Consider the following 17,500-nt stretch of genomic DNA (forward strand, 5'->3'; position numbering starts at 1 on the left):
GATTGAACCCGATCAATGGTCGGCGCCGTCGATTCCCGCACGTTTGCCGCAACGGCGACAAACACATCCGAATCGATTCTCCAATATGCCCACATATTCGGGAGTCGAACGCAAGGGGGAATCTAAGAGGAGCGTTGGAATCGCTCCGAGGCGTGAATCGCCGGATCGAGAGGCCGTTCGCACCCCACGACAACGCGACGCGCCGTGGCCCCTCCGCATTGGTCCGATCGGCGCGTGACGTCACGTACGCTCTCGGTTAAATTAATTTTTAAAACATTTTTTTTTATTTAAAATAAACGCGAGCACACCAACGTCACTCACGCGCTTGTCATTATTTCGGTCAGAATTGCAATAAAGTTAGATTTTAATGTGAAAGTCCCCCTGCACGGGATGTCGGTGGGCGGGGTCGATGCCACTTGCAGATGTCCGATTGGCTGTTGGAGCAGCCAATGAGCGACAAGTACGTGTGTTATAATGACCCAATCTCGGCGTACACACACACACGGGGTCGCGTGTGTAGTGATGTCTCATTATCTCATCTATATTTAGACTTTAAAAAAATATATTCATGCAAATGACAAATGAGACGCAACGTTTCATTGCCAAGGACGCAACTTTAAAACACATTGCGGAGTTTTATTTTCCGCTGATGGTGAAAATGTACCGCAGAAAAGGGAACTTTTTTGTTGCCTTGACCACGCACTGTGGTGCCACACGTGTTACTTAACTGAGACCAAACGAAAAAAATGAACAATGTCTGTACATATCCGTCTCCATATATACAAATACTACAGAAAACATTTCTTACACACCATTAGTCGCAAGCATTGATTGAAGACAAGAACACTTGGACTGGTTTAGACACACGGTGTCTCAGAAGCAGTCAGGCTCCCTCGTCACTATAAGTGACCTGCCATGTACATCATCTCGCAAGTTCACATATGCATGTGACACAGCCCTTGCTGCGCAGGGCACAACCCTCGAAACGTCCTGCCAGTACTCTTTAACGGCTGGTCTAAGTTGGAGGCTTATTTCCATCGACGGAAACTCCGACCAAATCCCTCTGAAACAACCACAAGCGCTTTCCACCTGAACAATCCCGTTGAAGATGCCTCCCTTGATGTGTCCTTCTGTGGTAGCCCAGGGCGCTGTGACCCCAATTCTACATATCTAGGGCCTATCATGGACAAAAGTCTGACCTCTACGCTCCAATGAAAACAGATCCGTGAAACGAACAATTCAAAAATCGCTCTGCTACATAAACTTATAGGGTCGACCTGGTGCTGAGGTGTTGCGAACTGCCGCCCTATCACTGATCTACTCAGTGGCAGAGGATTATGCTCCAGCCTGGTTCAGGAGCTTGTACGCGGCACTGCCAGATGAACAGATAAATAACGCAATGCGGATCAGAGCCGGAACACTGCAACCGATACCGATTATCCCGGTTACCTGGCGAACATTCTGGCCCCACACGTTCTTGCCAACGACAGCCTTTTGGCGTCATCTGGTCTAACCCATGTGAGACTAGGCTCTAAGAAAAGCTGTCTCGGGTGTGGACCAATGATCTTCAAGGACAGTGCACATTATCAGAGGTGTGTTTTTTGTTTGCATTATGACTGCAGGTATTGTGGTCTATGTAAACATGACTCCTTGTAAAAAAGGTGTCAGTTTTGTTGCCAGATAGAAGGGTAAAAAAACAATTATGACAGCCTACCTATCAATCAAGACCACAACAATGTTTCTCGCTGCGACTCAAGTCCCTATCCTCGTTCTGGAATTGTGCCGTCAACATTTTTAAATCTCACCAAGTGACAGAAGAACAGAGTGGAACCACGTGGACGTCTAGAATAAACGCCTCATTCGAGACCCAAACATAGCACCTCCCGGCTTTGACATGCCTCCTCGAAGACGCCGGTGGTGGAGCCATCAACCGCACCAGGACAACAGTGGGCCGATTTGCGCAACTTCATGAGTGGACTGTTAAACACAAACCAAAGTGGTGCGACCGTGGCAGTGCAACACACATTATAGAGCACGCAGTTGGTAAACTACTGCAGTCTGTGATTCTTCAATAGAGGAATATCTGTGTGCCTTTGTGTGTGTCTCTCTCTCTCTGTTTTTCTCTGTGTGAGTCCCTCTCTTGCTTGTGTGTCTGTCTGTGTCTCCGTGTCTATGTTTTGTCTCTCTCTCAAATTTAGCAATCTTTGGAAGAGCGTAATCAACCAGGTGGGGTGTTGACTGTTTTGTTGTCCGACTCTCTGTGTTGTATTACATTATATTTCCAAGTTGACTATGTTTGTTTTCTCATTCATTTGTACCTGATGATGGTTACTTGTGTTGCAATCGAAACGTCGTATTCTATTATTATTTAATTTAATTTATTTCTACGTGACTTTACCGAAATAACCAAAGAGTCCAATAACTCTCTTGAAGCCCTCTCGTGGCTATCAGGCCTCGAAATTGGCATATAGCTCCTTAACATATTGCCATATGCAGGAAAAGAGTAGAATGCTGGTAAAAGCACAGGCAAGGGCCGTTTCTTTACGCTATGGGGTCCCGATTAAATTATTTAGTGACGTTGCTGCGTTTTGTGGCAGTGGTGCACAAACACAATTCACAAAAATCCTAATACAATCGTCAATAACACTGTGGCCTTAGAAGGAAACATATAATAGATGTTTCGGAAAAACTACCTTCTGCGTAGTAGATTAATGATAGCTGGCTTCTGCAAGGCACTTATGTGTGATGAAGGGTCATTATCCAAGATGTCGGCAATTATATATTTTTTTATTTAACGTTATGAACGAACGTTTTTAGATATAATCATATATAAAATACACCTTTCAGAATTAACTATTATAAACTCATGAATTCGCAATTGTATTGCCATATACATCAATGATAATATTTATAATACAGGTTTTTTGGGTTAAATCACGATCTAACCCAAAAATACCTGTATTATGGATGATATTGGTCGCGAAAGCCTACATGTTAAACTATAATATTATTAACCAACCGGAATGTGCCTGACCTCGTTATATTACAGCAGCTAAGCCGGGTTGAGTCTCGGTAGTGCTTGATTGGGCGACCACCAGGCTGCCACGGGGTTATGTTTTGGGAAATAGAGGGCAAAACCGATTCGACCGAAAATCTATGTCCCCACCGCCTTCACTAATCCGCAGCTAACCAATGTGGTGATTTCGATTTAAAGCTTTCGTGACTGCAGGGATTCATCTTCTTGGTTCTTTCGGTAAAGTCACGTAGAATGGAAATAATAAAAGAACATAATAAAATAATTCTCACGACGTCTCGGCCACAACGCAAGCAGCCGTCCTCAGGTGAAAACCAGGTCTGTCATTCAGACGCTATCGCCCCGACAGACCTGGTTTTCACCTGAGGACGGCTGCTTGCGTTGTGGCCGAAACGTCGTGAGAATTATTTTATTAGGTTTTATTTGTATTATTTTATTATTTCCATTCTACGTGACTTTACCGAAAGAACCAAGAAGACAGCGTGGTGATGTATGGTCAAATAACTCCTACGGACCAGCTTTGGTGTGGGAAGATCCTCAACAAGCAGTGGATTGACCATTGAGTTCTAAATAATAATTGTTATTACGTGATTTACAATGAAATTTACAAACAAATGTTAAACTATTGGTTGATATGACTACATATACCGCCTATGATGTCTTAAAACGCATTAGTTATTGTTACCATTTGTGCATTATTATCCTACATGTTTATAAAAACAACTGAAATAATTTACATTACAGCATTTCCTGGGTAAACAAGTGTAATAATAAGCTTAATACTATTTTAACATACTATTTATGCACAGTAGGAGGCACCCTTTGGCCAGATAATAACGCTAAGAATAATAGTTACCACTAACATTACTTCAATGTTGTCCCCTCGTAATATGTGGGATTTCTCCGACAACTCCGGTTTCTTCACGCAAAGTAAAACATTGCCGCAAGTCGACTTGGTCAGCAAATTGCAGTGCAGCAATTCAATTGTGGAATTAATCTGTGCGGATCACTCCGGCGCTAGCCCCAATGCAATGTGTGATGGCTTTTTTTTCCTCGGGCACCTTCAGATGCCATGTGAGACTCGGTGATGATATTCTGGGTAAAAATAAAAAAAAAAGAAATGACCAAATATCTGAATGTAAATTAGTTTGGTGATGATGTTGCGTTGGCAGTGGTGCACAAGCACAAATAAGAAGACAAAACTCAACCAATACGTCAATAATATTTTCTTAAATGTTTATACATCCTGTATTACCTAAAGTTTCGAGCAATGGCCCCTCCTCATAGCAAATAAATATCTGAATGCAACGACCTTTTATAAACGAGCCTGAATAATCAGTCGTGAGACTTTTCATGGATGAAATATTTTACACTCTTTTTTTCAATTACTATTTTGTTACATAAATGTTCCAACAATTTGATGGTCGTTTTTTAATTATGTTTACATTCTGTGTGTATATGTAATTGATATTTGTGCAATTGGATTCAGAACACATGGATTCAAAACACAGGCGGTGGTGGCACAAACAAGCCCAACTCGAGCCAGAGAGAACGAGGAGGCGCTGTCCACACAGCGGGTGCTGAAACTTGAGGTCACGTGGGTTTGAACGTAGCACCTGGCTGTAGAGTAAACAACTGGAGCCTAACAATAGTGCCACTGGTCACGTGAGCCTGGTAACCCCTTCTGCTAACGTTGGCTCACCCCAAAGTCATGTTAATGAGTTTTTTTTTCTGTAACCAGCTTTCTGTGTGTTTATTTCTCAATGGGTTTTACATGAGCCCAAATAAAACTTTACCTCAACCAAAGCCTTTCTATATACATATTTCTTGCACCTCGTTGTATTCGCTACCTACGGAAAATAATAGCGATGGGCGTCTTGCTGGTGTGGTTTTAATTTAATAAGGGCATGGCACAGTCATTGATTCATTGGTTCAATCATCGCCCCTTTCTGCGGATCATTGACATGTATAAACTTGCATAGAAACCCACAGGTCTACATAGACAAACGTACACTTACATACACGAGGGAGTGAATTAAGGAGTGAATGAGTGATGCTTTGGCAGTGGAGGCAATAAGCGAGTGATTTGAACAGCATGCTTGAATTAAAGCATGATGGAGTGAGTGACGGTTTACCAGTAGCGAATGAATGAATGAATGAGTGACGATAACTGTTGATCTCAACGACTAATCGTGGAAGACAACACTGCAGCCAAAATGCGCATGCGTTTGCTTTTGCCCAGAACCATCCACAGCGCAGCGAAAGACAAATACAAAGATCCCCCGTATAGCCTTAATCGACTTTTGGGGCAAGTGCTGTTTGCGAGCACCAATGAAGGCCAGAACGGCACACGATGGGTTGGGTGGTCAGAACCACGCCCAGCCGCATTTGTCTCCCCAGTGGCTATATTTACACATCGCACCAGGTACTAATTTGAGGCTGAGTCGACCTAGGGGAGGCCCAGGATTGGTTAAGACATTCGTCACTGGTGTTTGCCGTGATCGGGAATCGAACTCGGATGGCCGGGTTCGTGGTGCAACGCGCTAACCGCTCTGCAAAAGCAGCGCGCTCAGAGACACACAGACACACTCACCAGCACACACAGACTCACTCGGCATAACAAACCCGCGCTCGCGAATTCGTCCATTCCTGCTCGTGGCGCAGAGACCGACAAGAGGCGGCGACTGGAGTGTGAGCCGAGGAGAGACAACAAGGCGGGCGGGCGGGCGAGCGAGCGGGGGGTGGGTAGGGGGGTTGGTGATTGAAACCACGACAGCAGCAGAACAGTTACGCACGCCAGGCAGTCAGTCAGCTAGCCGGTCACTCAGACAGAGAGCCAGTTATCCATGCCACTGATCAGTTAAGTCACCTGCTTAGCTCGCTATCCAATTTATCTGACGGGCAGCTATCCAGCTAAGCCAGCCTGCTCAGCTGGCTCTCTTGTCAGCTTTTCGGCCGATCAGCCAATTATTCAGTACACACACATGATTAGCCGACCAGCCACTCTCTCAGACGACCAGCTAGCCAGCTATACCACCAGTGTACCTTGTTATTTCTTCATGCTATTTTATTATCATCATATCAGATTTCAAGCCAGTCAGTATTTCAGCCAGCCAGTTATTCTCTCAGAGGAAACTTCCAGTTTTAGTTTTATCTCCCATAGTCAGCCAGTATCTCAGCCAGCCAATTAAGGCGGTGTATACGGCTGGCGGGCAATCCGTTTCTCAGATTGACAGCGAGCGGCTATCTCAGCGAGTCAGCCAGTGGGTGTTCTGTTGTGTACAATATCAGCCGGTCATCAATACATTCAGGTGCGCGTGGATAGGTAGGCGTGTGCATAGACCAGCAGGCAGACCGAGAAGCGATCAAGACAAAGCAACTGCCCACCGGCAGACTCAATATTCCTCGCGGAGACAGCGGCAGCTGCAGCAGCAGCAGCTTTGGCTGTTTCGCCGCTCAGCCCTAGTCATCTGGACGTGCGTGGGAGCGAGCGAACGAGGCAAGAGCAGAGGCAAGCCTGCGCGCTCGCGTGTGTGTCAATGTATCTGTGTGTGTCTATGTGTATCTGATAGTCTGCGTGTATATTTGGTTCTGCGTTTATATTTGTAATTGTATCTGCATGTTTGTGTGGATCTGAGCATCTGTTTGTATCTGCGTCTCTAGATCTATATGTGTGTGTCTGTGTATATCTATGCGTCTGTGTGCATCTGACAGTCTGTGCACCTGGGAGTCGATCTATGTGATTGTGTGTATATGCATGTCTTTGTGGATCTGAAGGTTTGTGTGTATTTGAGTCTGTGTGCATCTGGGGGTCTGTATTTATCTGCGTGTTTACGTGTGCGTCTTTGTATGCGCGTGCGTGTCTGCCTATGCTTTGGGTGGAGCGGTGGCGCAGTGTTTAGCGCATCGCGCTTTGAATCCAGCGACCCGAGTTCGATTTTTGGCTACAACTAACATCAGCGGTGATTATTTCAAACAATTGCGGACCTCTGCTATGTCGACTCAGCCTCAAATGAATAGCTGGTGTGGTGCATAAACATCGCCCCGTCATGTGTCGTGTCGGGCTTAATAGGTGCTCGCTAACAAGAGTAGGTTACGGCTATACGGGAAATCTTTGTCTATGAATACATTCATGTGTTTGCGTCTGTCTGTGCTTTTCTGCATCTGTGTCTGCATGTGTCTGTCTTTGCGTGTGTCTGCGTGTCAGTATGTTTCTGTGTGTTGTGTCGGTGTGTGTGTTTGCCCATCTGTTCGCTTAATTGGCCTCATACTCCACTTACTCATGCTTGTCTATCACGTGCCTCTCTCTCTCTCTAATGCCTGTGTCTCCCCGTCTCTGCCCTTCCTGACTCACTCACTCTCTGAATCCTGTGTCCTTCCCTCCTGGTCTGTCTCTACACGTCCCTCCCTGTCTCTCTCTCTCTGTCCCTGCATCTTCCTCCCTACACGTCTCCCTCCCTTTCACTCTGTTCACCCCGCATCTGTCTCGTTCCCCGTATGTTTGCCTCCCACCTTCCCTGTCTCTCCCTACATCCCTGTCTCTCTGTCTCACCTCCGCGTCTGTCTTTACCTACGTTGTCTCTTCCCAGCCTTCCCGTCTCCCTGTCACTCGTCCACCATCCCTATCTCAACGTCTCCCACCCGCCCCTACCCCCATCCTGCCTGGTCTCCCTCTTGTCTCCCTCCTCTGTTCTCTCGTTGGCCACACCTGTTGGCTCTCGCTCAATACCATTAAATCGTGCCGCCCTTTGCCGCACAAGCGGTTACACGTGGGCAACGTGGATGTTGAATTCGTTTAAATTGAATTTGCGTTTTGTACCACTATTCATCATATTTTATGTGAGACCATTGCACACAGCACCGATGCGCGTCTCAATTACCAATATATCTGCACAATTATACAATGTATATTTGGTATATTCAGTGCTACAAATATTGAATGTCCGTGCAGATACATATTTATTCATATATTTGTTTAGCAATTGTATACGTGCAAGTGATTACAATTATTGTGAGTTTAACATGTACACAGGATATAACGTAATTTAGAATGACCGTGTACGTGCAAATTGATCTTTCACATTTGCAGACTTTAAGTTATAAATGTTATCCGATGTCATGCGGTACGTGTAGTGCTGCTTCCGACCATGACGTTGATGCACGACCTTGCCATTCGAAACTTGACCACGCACTCAGTCGGCTTTGGATTTTTCACGGTTTTTTTGCCGTCGTGATCAGGTTTCTGTCACCAGGTCCCTATCGAAAATGAGCATTCATTGCCCAATGAGTTTTACCCGTGCCGAAAAAGCCCCCCACACATAGCATTCTAATGGCAAGGGTGATGCAATAGATTTGCGTTACAAGTACTGAATCCAAATGGAATAACCGTGTTAATGCTGCACTGTTGTGTGAAGTTAACACACACTACAATGTTTATTTCATCCAACACCCCGTCCATTCACGTATCTACCTCTTCGTCCCTCTCTCTCGCTGTGTACCCCACAATATCATCATTATGACTGTGCTCCATTATCATAATAATCATCGTCACCATCATTATGCGTCGACGTTGTGATTGAATATAATCACGCGTCATCATCATCATCATCACGCAATGATCATGCGAGCACACTTTCACCGTCACGTCATCATCGTCACATCATCAGTAAGGAGAACAGAGGCTGCATTGACCACTTTCACCACAACCACCTCCACCTCTTTCTTCTTCAACACCCCTCACCTCCCCAACCACCTCCTTTTTGTTGGAATCTTCCACCTCCACCGCCTCTGTTATTTTTTCTTTATATTTAACCACCTCATTCACGTCCACCATCTCCTTGTCCACCTCTTCTACCAGAAAAACCTCCACCTCATATCCACGTTCTATATCCACCACCTCCTCCACCTCCTCCACATATAAACCCTTTTACCTTCACAACCCCCACCTCGTCATCCGCTCTTACTCCCACACAACCTCCATCTCATCATATCCACCTCTTTCACGTCATCCACAAACTGCACCAGCGCCACCACCAACTTGTCGTACGCTCATCCTTCCCCACTGCCTCCACCTCATCGTAAACAACGTTTGTCACCTCATCCACAAGCTGCACCTATCACCACCCCCACCACCATCTGCGTCCACCGGCTCCTCGTCCACTTCCTCAACACTCGCCTCCCAGGAGGTGGCGCCGGGGTGGATGAAGTGAGAAGCCCTGGAGGCGCTGACGATGACCCAGGGCGCGTGGGGGGTCGGCTCTCGGGGGTGAGAGGCGCTCTCATGAGGCCGGGAGCTTCAGTGTAACGAGGTGAGTGTCTCCTGGCTGTCTGTCTGTGTCCCTGTGTCCCTCCCCCAATCACCGCTGTCGCTCTGTGCATCTTCGTGCCTCTGTTTTCTGCTGTCTCTATCTCGCTGGTGCTCGCTAGCAGCACTTGCCGCAACAGTCTGGTAAGGCTATGCGGGGGATCTCTGTTTTTTTGTCTATTTCGCTGCATAATCTGAGTCGACGTCTCTCTGCTCCGCGTGGCCACACGAACGACCGATATCAGATTTTGTTGTTGTCGTCCAGCGCCTGCCCTAGGCAAGACTCAACCCTTAAACGCGTGCCTGGTGCGATGTGAAGCATCATCATCGCTGCGGGAGACAAACACGGCCCTAGGTAGACTCGGCCTTAAATGCGTGCCTCGTGCGGTGTGAAGCATCATCATCACTGCGGGAGATAAAAACAGCCAGATGATGGGCTGTCCAGACCCCCCATCCACCCCCTCCCCCCGCCTCTCCGCCCCCCACGTATGCTGTACCATTCTATTCGATGTTCGCTACCAACATTCTATGTCAGGCTACACTGGGGGCTTTATTTGGCAATTAAGCTCTTAATATACAATTGTTTTTATCTTGGAACGAGCGCGATGTTTTACTTGTCTTCAAGTGAATGTGAAGCCTCAGTGCACCTAGCCTGGCACTGGCGCTGTGGTGACATAGCTAACATTTAGTGGCAACTGGCGGATTGTGTGTATATGTTTTTGTTGTTCTGTGTAGGAAGCGGTAGCACGCTACGTTACGAACCCGGCGATCCGATATCGATTCCCGCTCACAGCCAACACCAGTGAGGATTATCTGGAGCCGGTCCTGAGTCTCCCCTAGGTCGCCTCAGCCTCAAATGAGTACCTGGTGCGGTGTGTAAACAGTGGCCACCCACCCCTTCGTGTACCGTGCCGGCCTTCACGGGTGCTCGCTAACAGCACTTGGCCCAACAGTCTGTTAAGGCTTTACGGGGAATCTTTGTGTTTGTCTGTGCCCATGTACACGCGTGCCAGGTCGTTATCATCTGTGCGTTTATCTTTGTCCATCTCAAAAGAAAAAACCTCAATAGGTTCTGCCGTCTTCAAATAAAGGCAATCAATCAATCTAGATAACGCATCTCAAACGGCTCTCACTTGTTTAAAGGCCAGAAATCAATCAAGAGAATGAATCTCAACAGGACATCACATCTTAAAATGAAGAACATCAAACTATCAATCAAGATAATGAATCTCAATGACCCCTTTTCCCTTCTATTTGTGCAAAGGACACCAATCATATTGGTGGTATATCAACCAAAGGCGCTGAATTGGTTAAATAAAGGACATCATCATCGCCATCACAAGTTGGGAATGATTAAATTACCTTTAGATAAATTAAATAAATCTCTCCTGAGATGGGCAGAAGCCTTGCGTGAGAATAGGGAGTAAATTAATCTCAATGGGCACTCACTCACTTGGACCAAATATAGACCGTGGCTTTGTGTTACCGTGGCCTTGGCTTGCCAAATAGCAAATCGGGAACTGTTACAACCTCGCTGCTGCTCAGTTGAGATGCGCTTTCTCTAAGCCGACACTGGCGTCCACGGGTCCTTAACAGCCTACGACATTCAAGAACTACAAAGATTCCCCGTATTGCTGTGAAATATGTTTCGGACAAGTGCTGTTAGCGAGCACCTATGAAGGCCGGAACGGCATACTAGGGGGTGGGTGGTCAACACCACGACGCCCGGCCGCCTTTGTCTCCCTAGTGGCGATGTTTACACATCGCACCAGGTACCCATTTGAGGCTGAGTCGACCTATGGGAGGCGCAGGACCGGTTCATATAATCGTCACCGGTATTAGCCGTGAGCGGAATTCGAACTGGGGTCACAGTGCGTTAATCACTTTGCTATTGCTCCCCGCGGAGACACCACACACACACACACAGCACGGTTACACCCCTACCTACTACAATACGAATGCATGTAATGTTTTCTTTATTACTGCCTCTTGATTTGTCTCTTGTATTGAGCTGTTCGAATGATCTAAGTTAAGCGATTTGGGGTGGTCGTCCAATTTTCACGATCGTGAGTCATTGCCTTTGCACTGCTGAATTAAGGCCTCCCCCGACGTCGCCACCCTTCACGGTCTCGCGACGCCCCCAAATCCGTCTCGTTCCTGCGCACGAGTTGTTGATCTAATCGCTCCGTCGTACACGGCGGCGGTGCTGGTGGTGGTCCTTTTTGAGCGCGTTCCCTCCATTGGCTGCCACTGTCGTCGTTCCATCTGGTCGTGGCGCGTCATGTACACATTTCCACCAAATAGTTTTTTTATTTAACAGTCCATGCGAAGTCTCGAATTTAGGATTTGATCGCTTGGCACCACGCGCTCCTTGTTCTCCTGTCACTCGGTGTCATTCCAAGCGTTCCAGAACAGACCGTACAAACATATAACGATGCAATGCCCGATCCACAAATACGAAGGGAGACATCACGGCGACACACTCCGCCACTGCTCCTGCCTCGGTTATTATCTGGCTTGACCACCTGGATGTGAAATTGTACTTGTTGCTCTGCATCTGCATAAGCAATACGAAAGAGTTGGAAGATTCCAAGCGTCTCTGTCCCATTGTCCTTGTGAGCGGTCACGCTTCCGAACCGCGTCACAGCGAAAAACTCAACGCATTAGTCAATAACGCCGCGTGGCCTAAAAAGGACAGATATATAATAGGCGACGTTTCGGGTAATGACCCTTCTTTATCGTACATACATTGCACAGCGGGTAACGTGCACCGATGAAACACTTTCTTCCGTCTGTTTGTATGTATGGTGCTCAAAGGCAAAATGTAGCACGCTAACAATATGACAAACACACAGCTTGACAAACACATAAAGTCAGACGCGGTAACGCCCACCTGTGATTCGGCGATTTGGGGGGGGGGGTGCAAGGGTTGATGGATCACGCATAGACTTGTGCTCCAGGGATGGCAGTACATCAAGTCGGTTCGTGAATATTCCTCCAGTATAAAAATTCTGATTCGGAGTCTCTGCATGATGTTATCCCCACGTGTGCATTGCGGATTTTCTCCGGTACTCTGGTTTACTCCAACACAAATACACTTCCTGCTTTAAACAAATTAGGAAACGTTTCACGTCTACGCGTGGATTATGCAATGCATTTCAGTGTGCGCCGCCTGTCGTCGGAAGAATTCAATTAGCGGGATGGGGAGCTGGCGGGCAGCCGTCAGAGAGAGTTTATGTCCAAGTTTTGGGCACCGTTTTCATCAATTTGGCCGGTTTTCAATGCGGCAAGTCTCTAATAGCAACACAATGTGATACTGCAGTCTGGTTCATTATTTACGAGAGTTCTAGTACGGCACGATATCCTCCCACTCTCATCTGACCCTCAATTGGGGCGGACTAACATAAACTGTTTTGATCAATTTGGCCGGTTTTCAATGCGGCAAGTCTCTAATAGCAACACAATTTTATACTGCAGTCTGGTTCATTATTTACGAGAGCTCTAGTACGGCACGATATCCCCCCCTCTCATCTGACCCTCAATTGGGGCGGACTAACATAACGCATTGCCGCGTTCAACTTCAGTTAAAATACGTTGCAAAGGCATTGGCTAAACGTCCCATTGCAGAGTGAGTCACCCTGATAGCGTGTCCTAAAGCTCATTGAGCATTTATTCGGGTTAAACAATAAGATGATGCAGATTATTATTATAATTGCGAAATCAAAATTGATGCGTTATTGACTGATTGGTTGATTGAATGAATCCCCGACCGCAGGCATGAATCGTCGCACCTCTCGCTCCACGTGCTCGCTACCTCCCGATCCTCCACGGGTCCCGCAGGACCTCGGCAACAACAACAACAGCGACGGCATCGGTAGCCACCAGCAGCAGCAGCCGTACCCAGCGCACTCACGGCGAGTTCGTATCAACGTCGGGGGCATTACTCACGAGGCACTTTGGCGAACATTGGAACGCCTCCCACGAACCCGCCTGGGCAAACTGCAAGCCTGCGTGGTGGGCAGCGAGGAGGCCATCATGGAACTCTGCGACGACTACAGTCGAGCAGACAACGAGTTCTTCTTCGATCGACACCCGGGCGCATTCACGTCCATCCTGAACTTTTACCGCACGGGTCGCCTTCACATGATGGAGGAGATGTGCGCGCTGTCCTTCAGCCAGGAGCTCGACTACTGGGGCGTGGATGAGATCTACCTGGAGTCGTGCTGCCAGGCGAGGTACCACCAGAAGAAGGAGCAGATGAACGAGGAGCTGAGGAGGGAGGCGGAGAGCGCGCGGGAGCGGGAGGGGGAGCAGTTCGACGCCACGTACTGCGCGGAAAAGCGCAAGAAGCTGTGGGACCTCCTGGAGAAACCCAACTCCTCCCTGGCGGCTAAGGTGGGTGCGTGCGATGGTGATGATGATGGTTATGGTGGCGATGGTGATGATATTAAGTGGTGATGATGATATTATTGGAAATAAATTATGATCTTTTCGACGATCATGCTGATGAGAGTTGTATTGATGATGAAGACGATTGTGATTTTAATTATTACTAACAATCCCCACACCCTTTGGACGTGATAGTTCATCTGTCTTTACCTCCAGCCAGCCAGCAAACCTTTTTTCGAATATTTTCTTTATTATACTGGTGATGGCGGCGGTGGTGATATTGATGATGATGATGTTGATAATTACGATGTGTTGTTATTGAAGGCGTTGCTAATGACAGGGACATGATTATTTTGGGGGTTTATCTTGTTCTTATTTATAGTGTTTGAGAAATATTAATGGATGTAACCTAATTATCACACGAACATCTATATCCAAAGAGTACGATAATAATGATCATTAACAGTAGCATCACCAGTAGCAGCAGCGCCAACAAAGACAAAGATCCCCCGTATAGCCTTAACAGATTGTTTGGGCAAGTGCTGTTAGAGAGCACCTATGAAGACCGGAACGGCACATAAGGGGTGGGGTGGCCAGCACCACGCACGACCGTTTTTTTCTCCCCAGTGGCGATATTTACACATCGCACCAGGTACTCATTTTAGGCTGAGTCGACCTAGGGGAGGCCCAGGATTGGCTAAGACATTCGTCACTGGTGTTGGCCGTGAGCGGGAATCGAACGCGGGTTGCCGGGTTCGTAGCGCAGCGTGCTCACCACTACACTACCCCTCCTCACTAACATCCCCATCACCACCATCACACATAGCAACACCACAATTTATAGTCGTAGTATCAATACCATCATCAATAGCAACATCACCACCAACAATAGCCGCCATTTTGCCACGAAATTAGAGTAACGTCACCACAGTGCTTGTGCCAAGCGAGGTTCACTGTGAGGCCACGTGCAGTGTCGAAGGTTCGCTGGCAGGAGGTCACGGGACGACCACTCAGGGCCGTCGCCACCACCCAGGGCCATCCAGAGGTGGAGGGGGGGGGGACAATAGGGGGGAATTGGCACGGGCCTTACACAAAAGAGGGCCCACAATGGGCCTGGTTTTTTGTTTGTTTTGTTGTCGTGACATTCTGCCCCGGGCCTCAAGCCCGGCGGCCCTTCCATCACCGCTGCTGCCACTACCAACGCTAAAAATAGCAGCACCATAAACACCATCAAAAGTAGCATAATCATGACCACCACCACCACGAAATGTATCAAGCACCAGCACCGTCAAAGACAGCATCACCACAACCACCACCAAAAGTAGCAGCAGCACAACCACCACCGCCATTAAACGTTGCATAATCACCACCACCATCATCAAAAGTAGCAGTAGCATCACCATCAAAAATAGCATCACCACCACCATCAACTGTAGCTGCAGTACCACCACCATCATCATCAAACTGCTAGCCAATACAACCACCCTCCCCGCCATCCATCACGTAGCCGTGCAATTTTGCTTCCTCCGCGTCGCGTGCAGAGCTCATCGGAAAGTCGCGTCTGGACGCGCCTGTGACCGTAGCCCATTGTTGTGTGCAGTGAAAGTCGCGGTCGTGGCTTTAAATTTGGCTGTTGTGTTTTTCTTTCTTTCCGCGTCTGTTTTTTTTTGTTCATTTGCCGGGAGGCAGGCGTGGGCCACTTCTGTTGTGCGCGTGTGTTGGTGGAGTTTTTCTTCTTTCTTTCTTTCTAGACGGTACAAGTGGCCGATTGTCCCTTTCATTGTCTCACCTGCCCTCGCCTGTCAGTGAGGGGGGCTCTCGTCTTATTAACGACGGCGGTGCAGGACCGCGATGTTTACTGAAGGAGTGGGGAGGGGACACAGAAGACCGCGCGAGTTTTTTTCCGTGTGCGGCCGCGTGTTACTCTACAGCGCGCTGCAACCGCTAGAGTCATAATAATCGAATGTCAATTGTAACGCGCTGCCGCACAGAATTAGCTCACTCTCGTCGAGAGAAGGAATGACAGACGAGCAGGAGAGGCAGCGACCAGGTAGTGAGCCGGCGCAAACTCAGCCCCCGCAAGCTCTGCGGTCCTCTATATATGAAGGTGTTATCGGCCAATTAATTGGGGTTTATATATGGGAGAAAACCGGAACACATGGAGAAACCCAACACGTGCGAGCGAGGGGAGGGGTGCAACACTTCATCCCATACAGGTGGAACACGTGGAGTCCACATTTCGCTGTACCGCCTTCTGCTGACGAGCCAGGGTACGGCACCTCGATGAGGTCCACGGGAAAGGAGTTGCAGAGCATTTGTGTGATCCACCAACCCTCCACAGTGCTGGATTACAGGCCACGTCCTGGGCCAAAATCGCTGCCCGGCTGCTTTATTCTCATCATCATCATCATCATCGGGGTTTAGCAACATTGTCAATCAAAATTATCCTAGTCATTTTCGAGTGTAGTCATTGTTCGTACGTATAAATGAAGATATTTCACCTGGAAAACAACCCTTTCAAATGTATCACTTCGTCTGCACGGGTTGTCTAGGGTATCATCGACACACGCATCATAGCAAACACGTGGTGACACCGAGTACACAGTACACACATTTTACATGTTTAACATGTATGGTTTGCAATGAATATCACACACACACACCCAGTCAAACACATATTTACGTACATAAACACGTAAATAACATAATTACATCGGGCACCGTTTGTATAAAATGTAATAATGTTTATAATCATGAATTTAGTGACCTTTTAATGACGATGATGATGACCATCATGAAGAGCCACAATAAACGCAGCACAGTTGTCAATAACACGACCGTGTGGCCTTCGTCAAAATACTATTTTCAAGAGGCGACGTTTCAGGCAATGACCCTTCTGTGTTACGAAGGGTAATTGCCCGAAACGTAACTTATTTTTGTTTTGTTCAGGGCACACACACGCACATAGTTGTTATTGACGAACGTGTTGAGTGCTGTTGTTGTTGTTCATTGTGCTTGTGCGCCACTGCCAACGCAGGAGCAGCAAGCATCACCAAATAACGAGTATCATTAAAATGTTGTGTTTTTGTGGCAATCATCGTAACCCGCTAACAGGTGTACTCGGCACCGTCGTCATTATTCTCGTCATCGTCATCATCGTCCGTTTTCGCAATGCTGCCCGACAATAAGAATCGCAATCACAATCCAGTAACCGTGCCATAAATGGGAATCTTCACCAAACCTCATAATGCTGCACGCACGCACTGTCATACTCTCTAGAAATTATATTTAAAAAACAACCAGTCAGCATAATTACATGTAGAAATCGTGATTTGACGATAATAATGATCACGTATCAAATTGCGCTATTTCCATGAATAAAGTAATCATTCCGTCAACGTTGCGAGTACGAATAAGTACAACTCTCCGCGTGCTCGAGGGCAAAAAAAAAGACATGAAACAGACACCCACTTGCTGTACCCCCTCTCCAGACACACACAGGTGGGCGCCTCACACACACAATAACAGCATCTCTACGCAATCCATCAACCAAACTGAGGACGAAATGCATGCTGCTGCTGCTGCTCATGGTAATCATGTTGCTTCACTAACTCATGATGATAATGCGGCCTCCGCTGTTGCTGGTGACGCTACCCCTGATGCGGCGTCTTAAGATGCTACTCTTGATATTTCTGCCCCCGACTGATGCTGCTGCTGCTGCTAATATTCATGCCGCTGCATATATTTACATACTGCCTCGACCGACGCTACCG

At 47.4% G+C, this 17,500-nt stretch overlaps 1 protein-coding gene across 3 annotated transcripts in view; it reads left to right on the top strand.

Annotated features, from left to right (window-relative positions):
• The first annotated feature begins 5,776 nt into the window (after positions 1–5,776).
• The window catches only part of LOC144945344 (potassium voltage-gated channel subfamily B member 1-like), a 32,311-nt gene continuing 20,587 nt past the window's right edge, over positions 5,777–17,500 (top strand). Inside the window, exons 1-3 of one of the 3 annotated variants that reach the window (XM_078873809.1) lie at positions 5,777–6,545; positions 8,701–9,342; positions 13,114–13,733. In XM_078873809.1, the coding sequence (XP_078729935.1) occupies positions 13,116–13,733 (618 nt within the window). In that variant the 5' untranslated portion in view covers positions 5,777–6,545; positions 8,701–9,342; positions 13,114–13,115. The remainder of the gene's footprint in view (positions 6,546–8,700; positions 9,343–13,113; positions 13,734–17,500) is intronic. The other 2 variants (XM_078873826.1, XM_078873817.1) reach the window with 2 other exon arrangements.

The sequence above is a fragment of the Lampetra fluviatilis genome, chromosome 2 (assembly GCF_964198595.1).
Source record: "Lampetra fluviatilis chromosome 2, kcLamFluv1.1, whole genome shotgun sequence".
NCBI lineage: Eukaryota > Metazoa > Chordata > Hyperoartia > Petromyzontiformes > Petromyzontidae > Lampetra > Lampetra fluviatilis.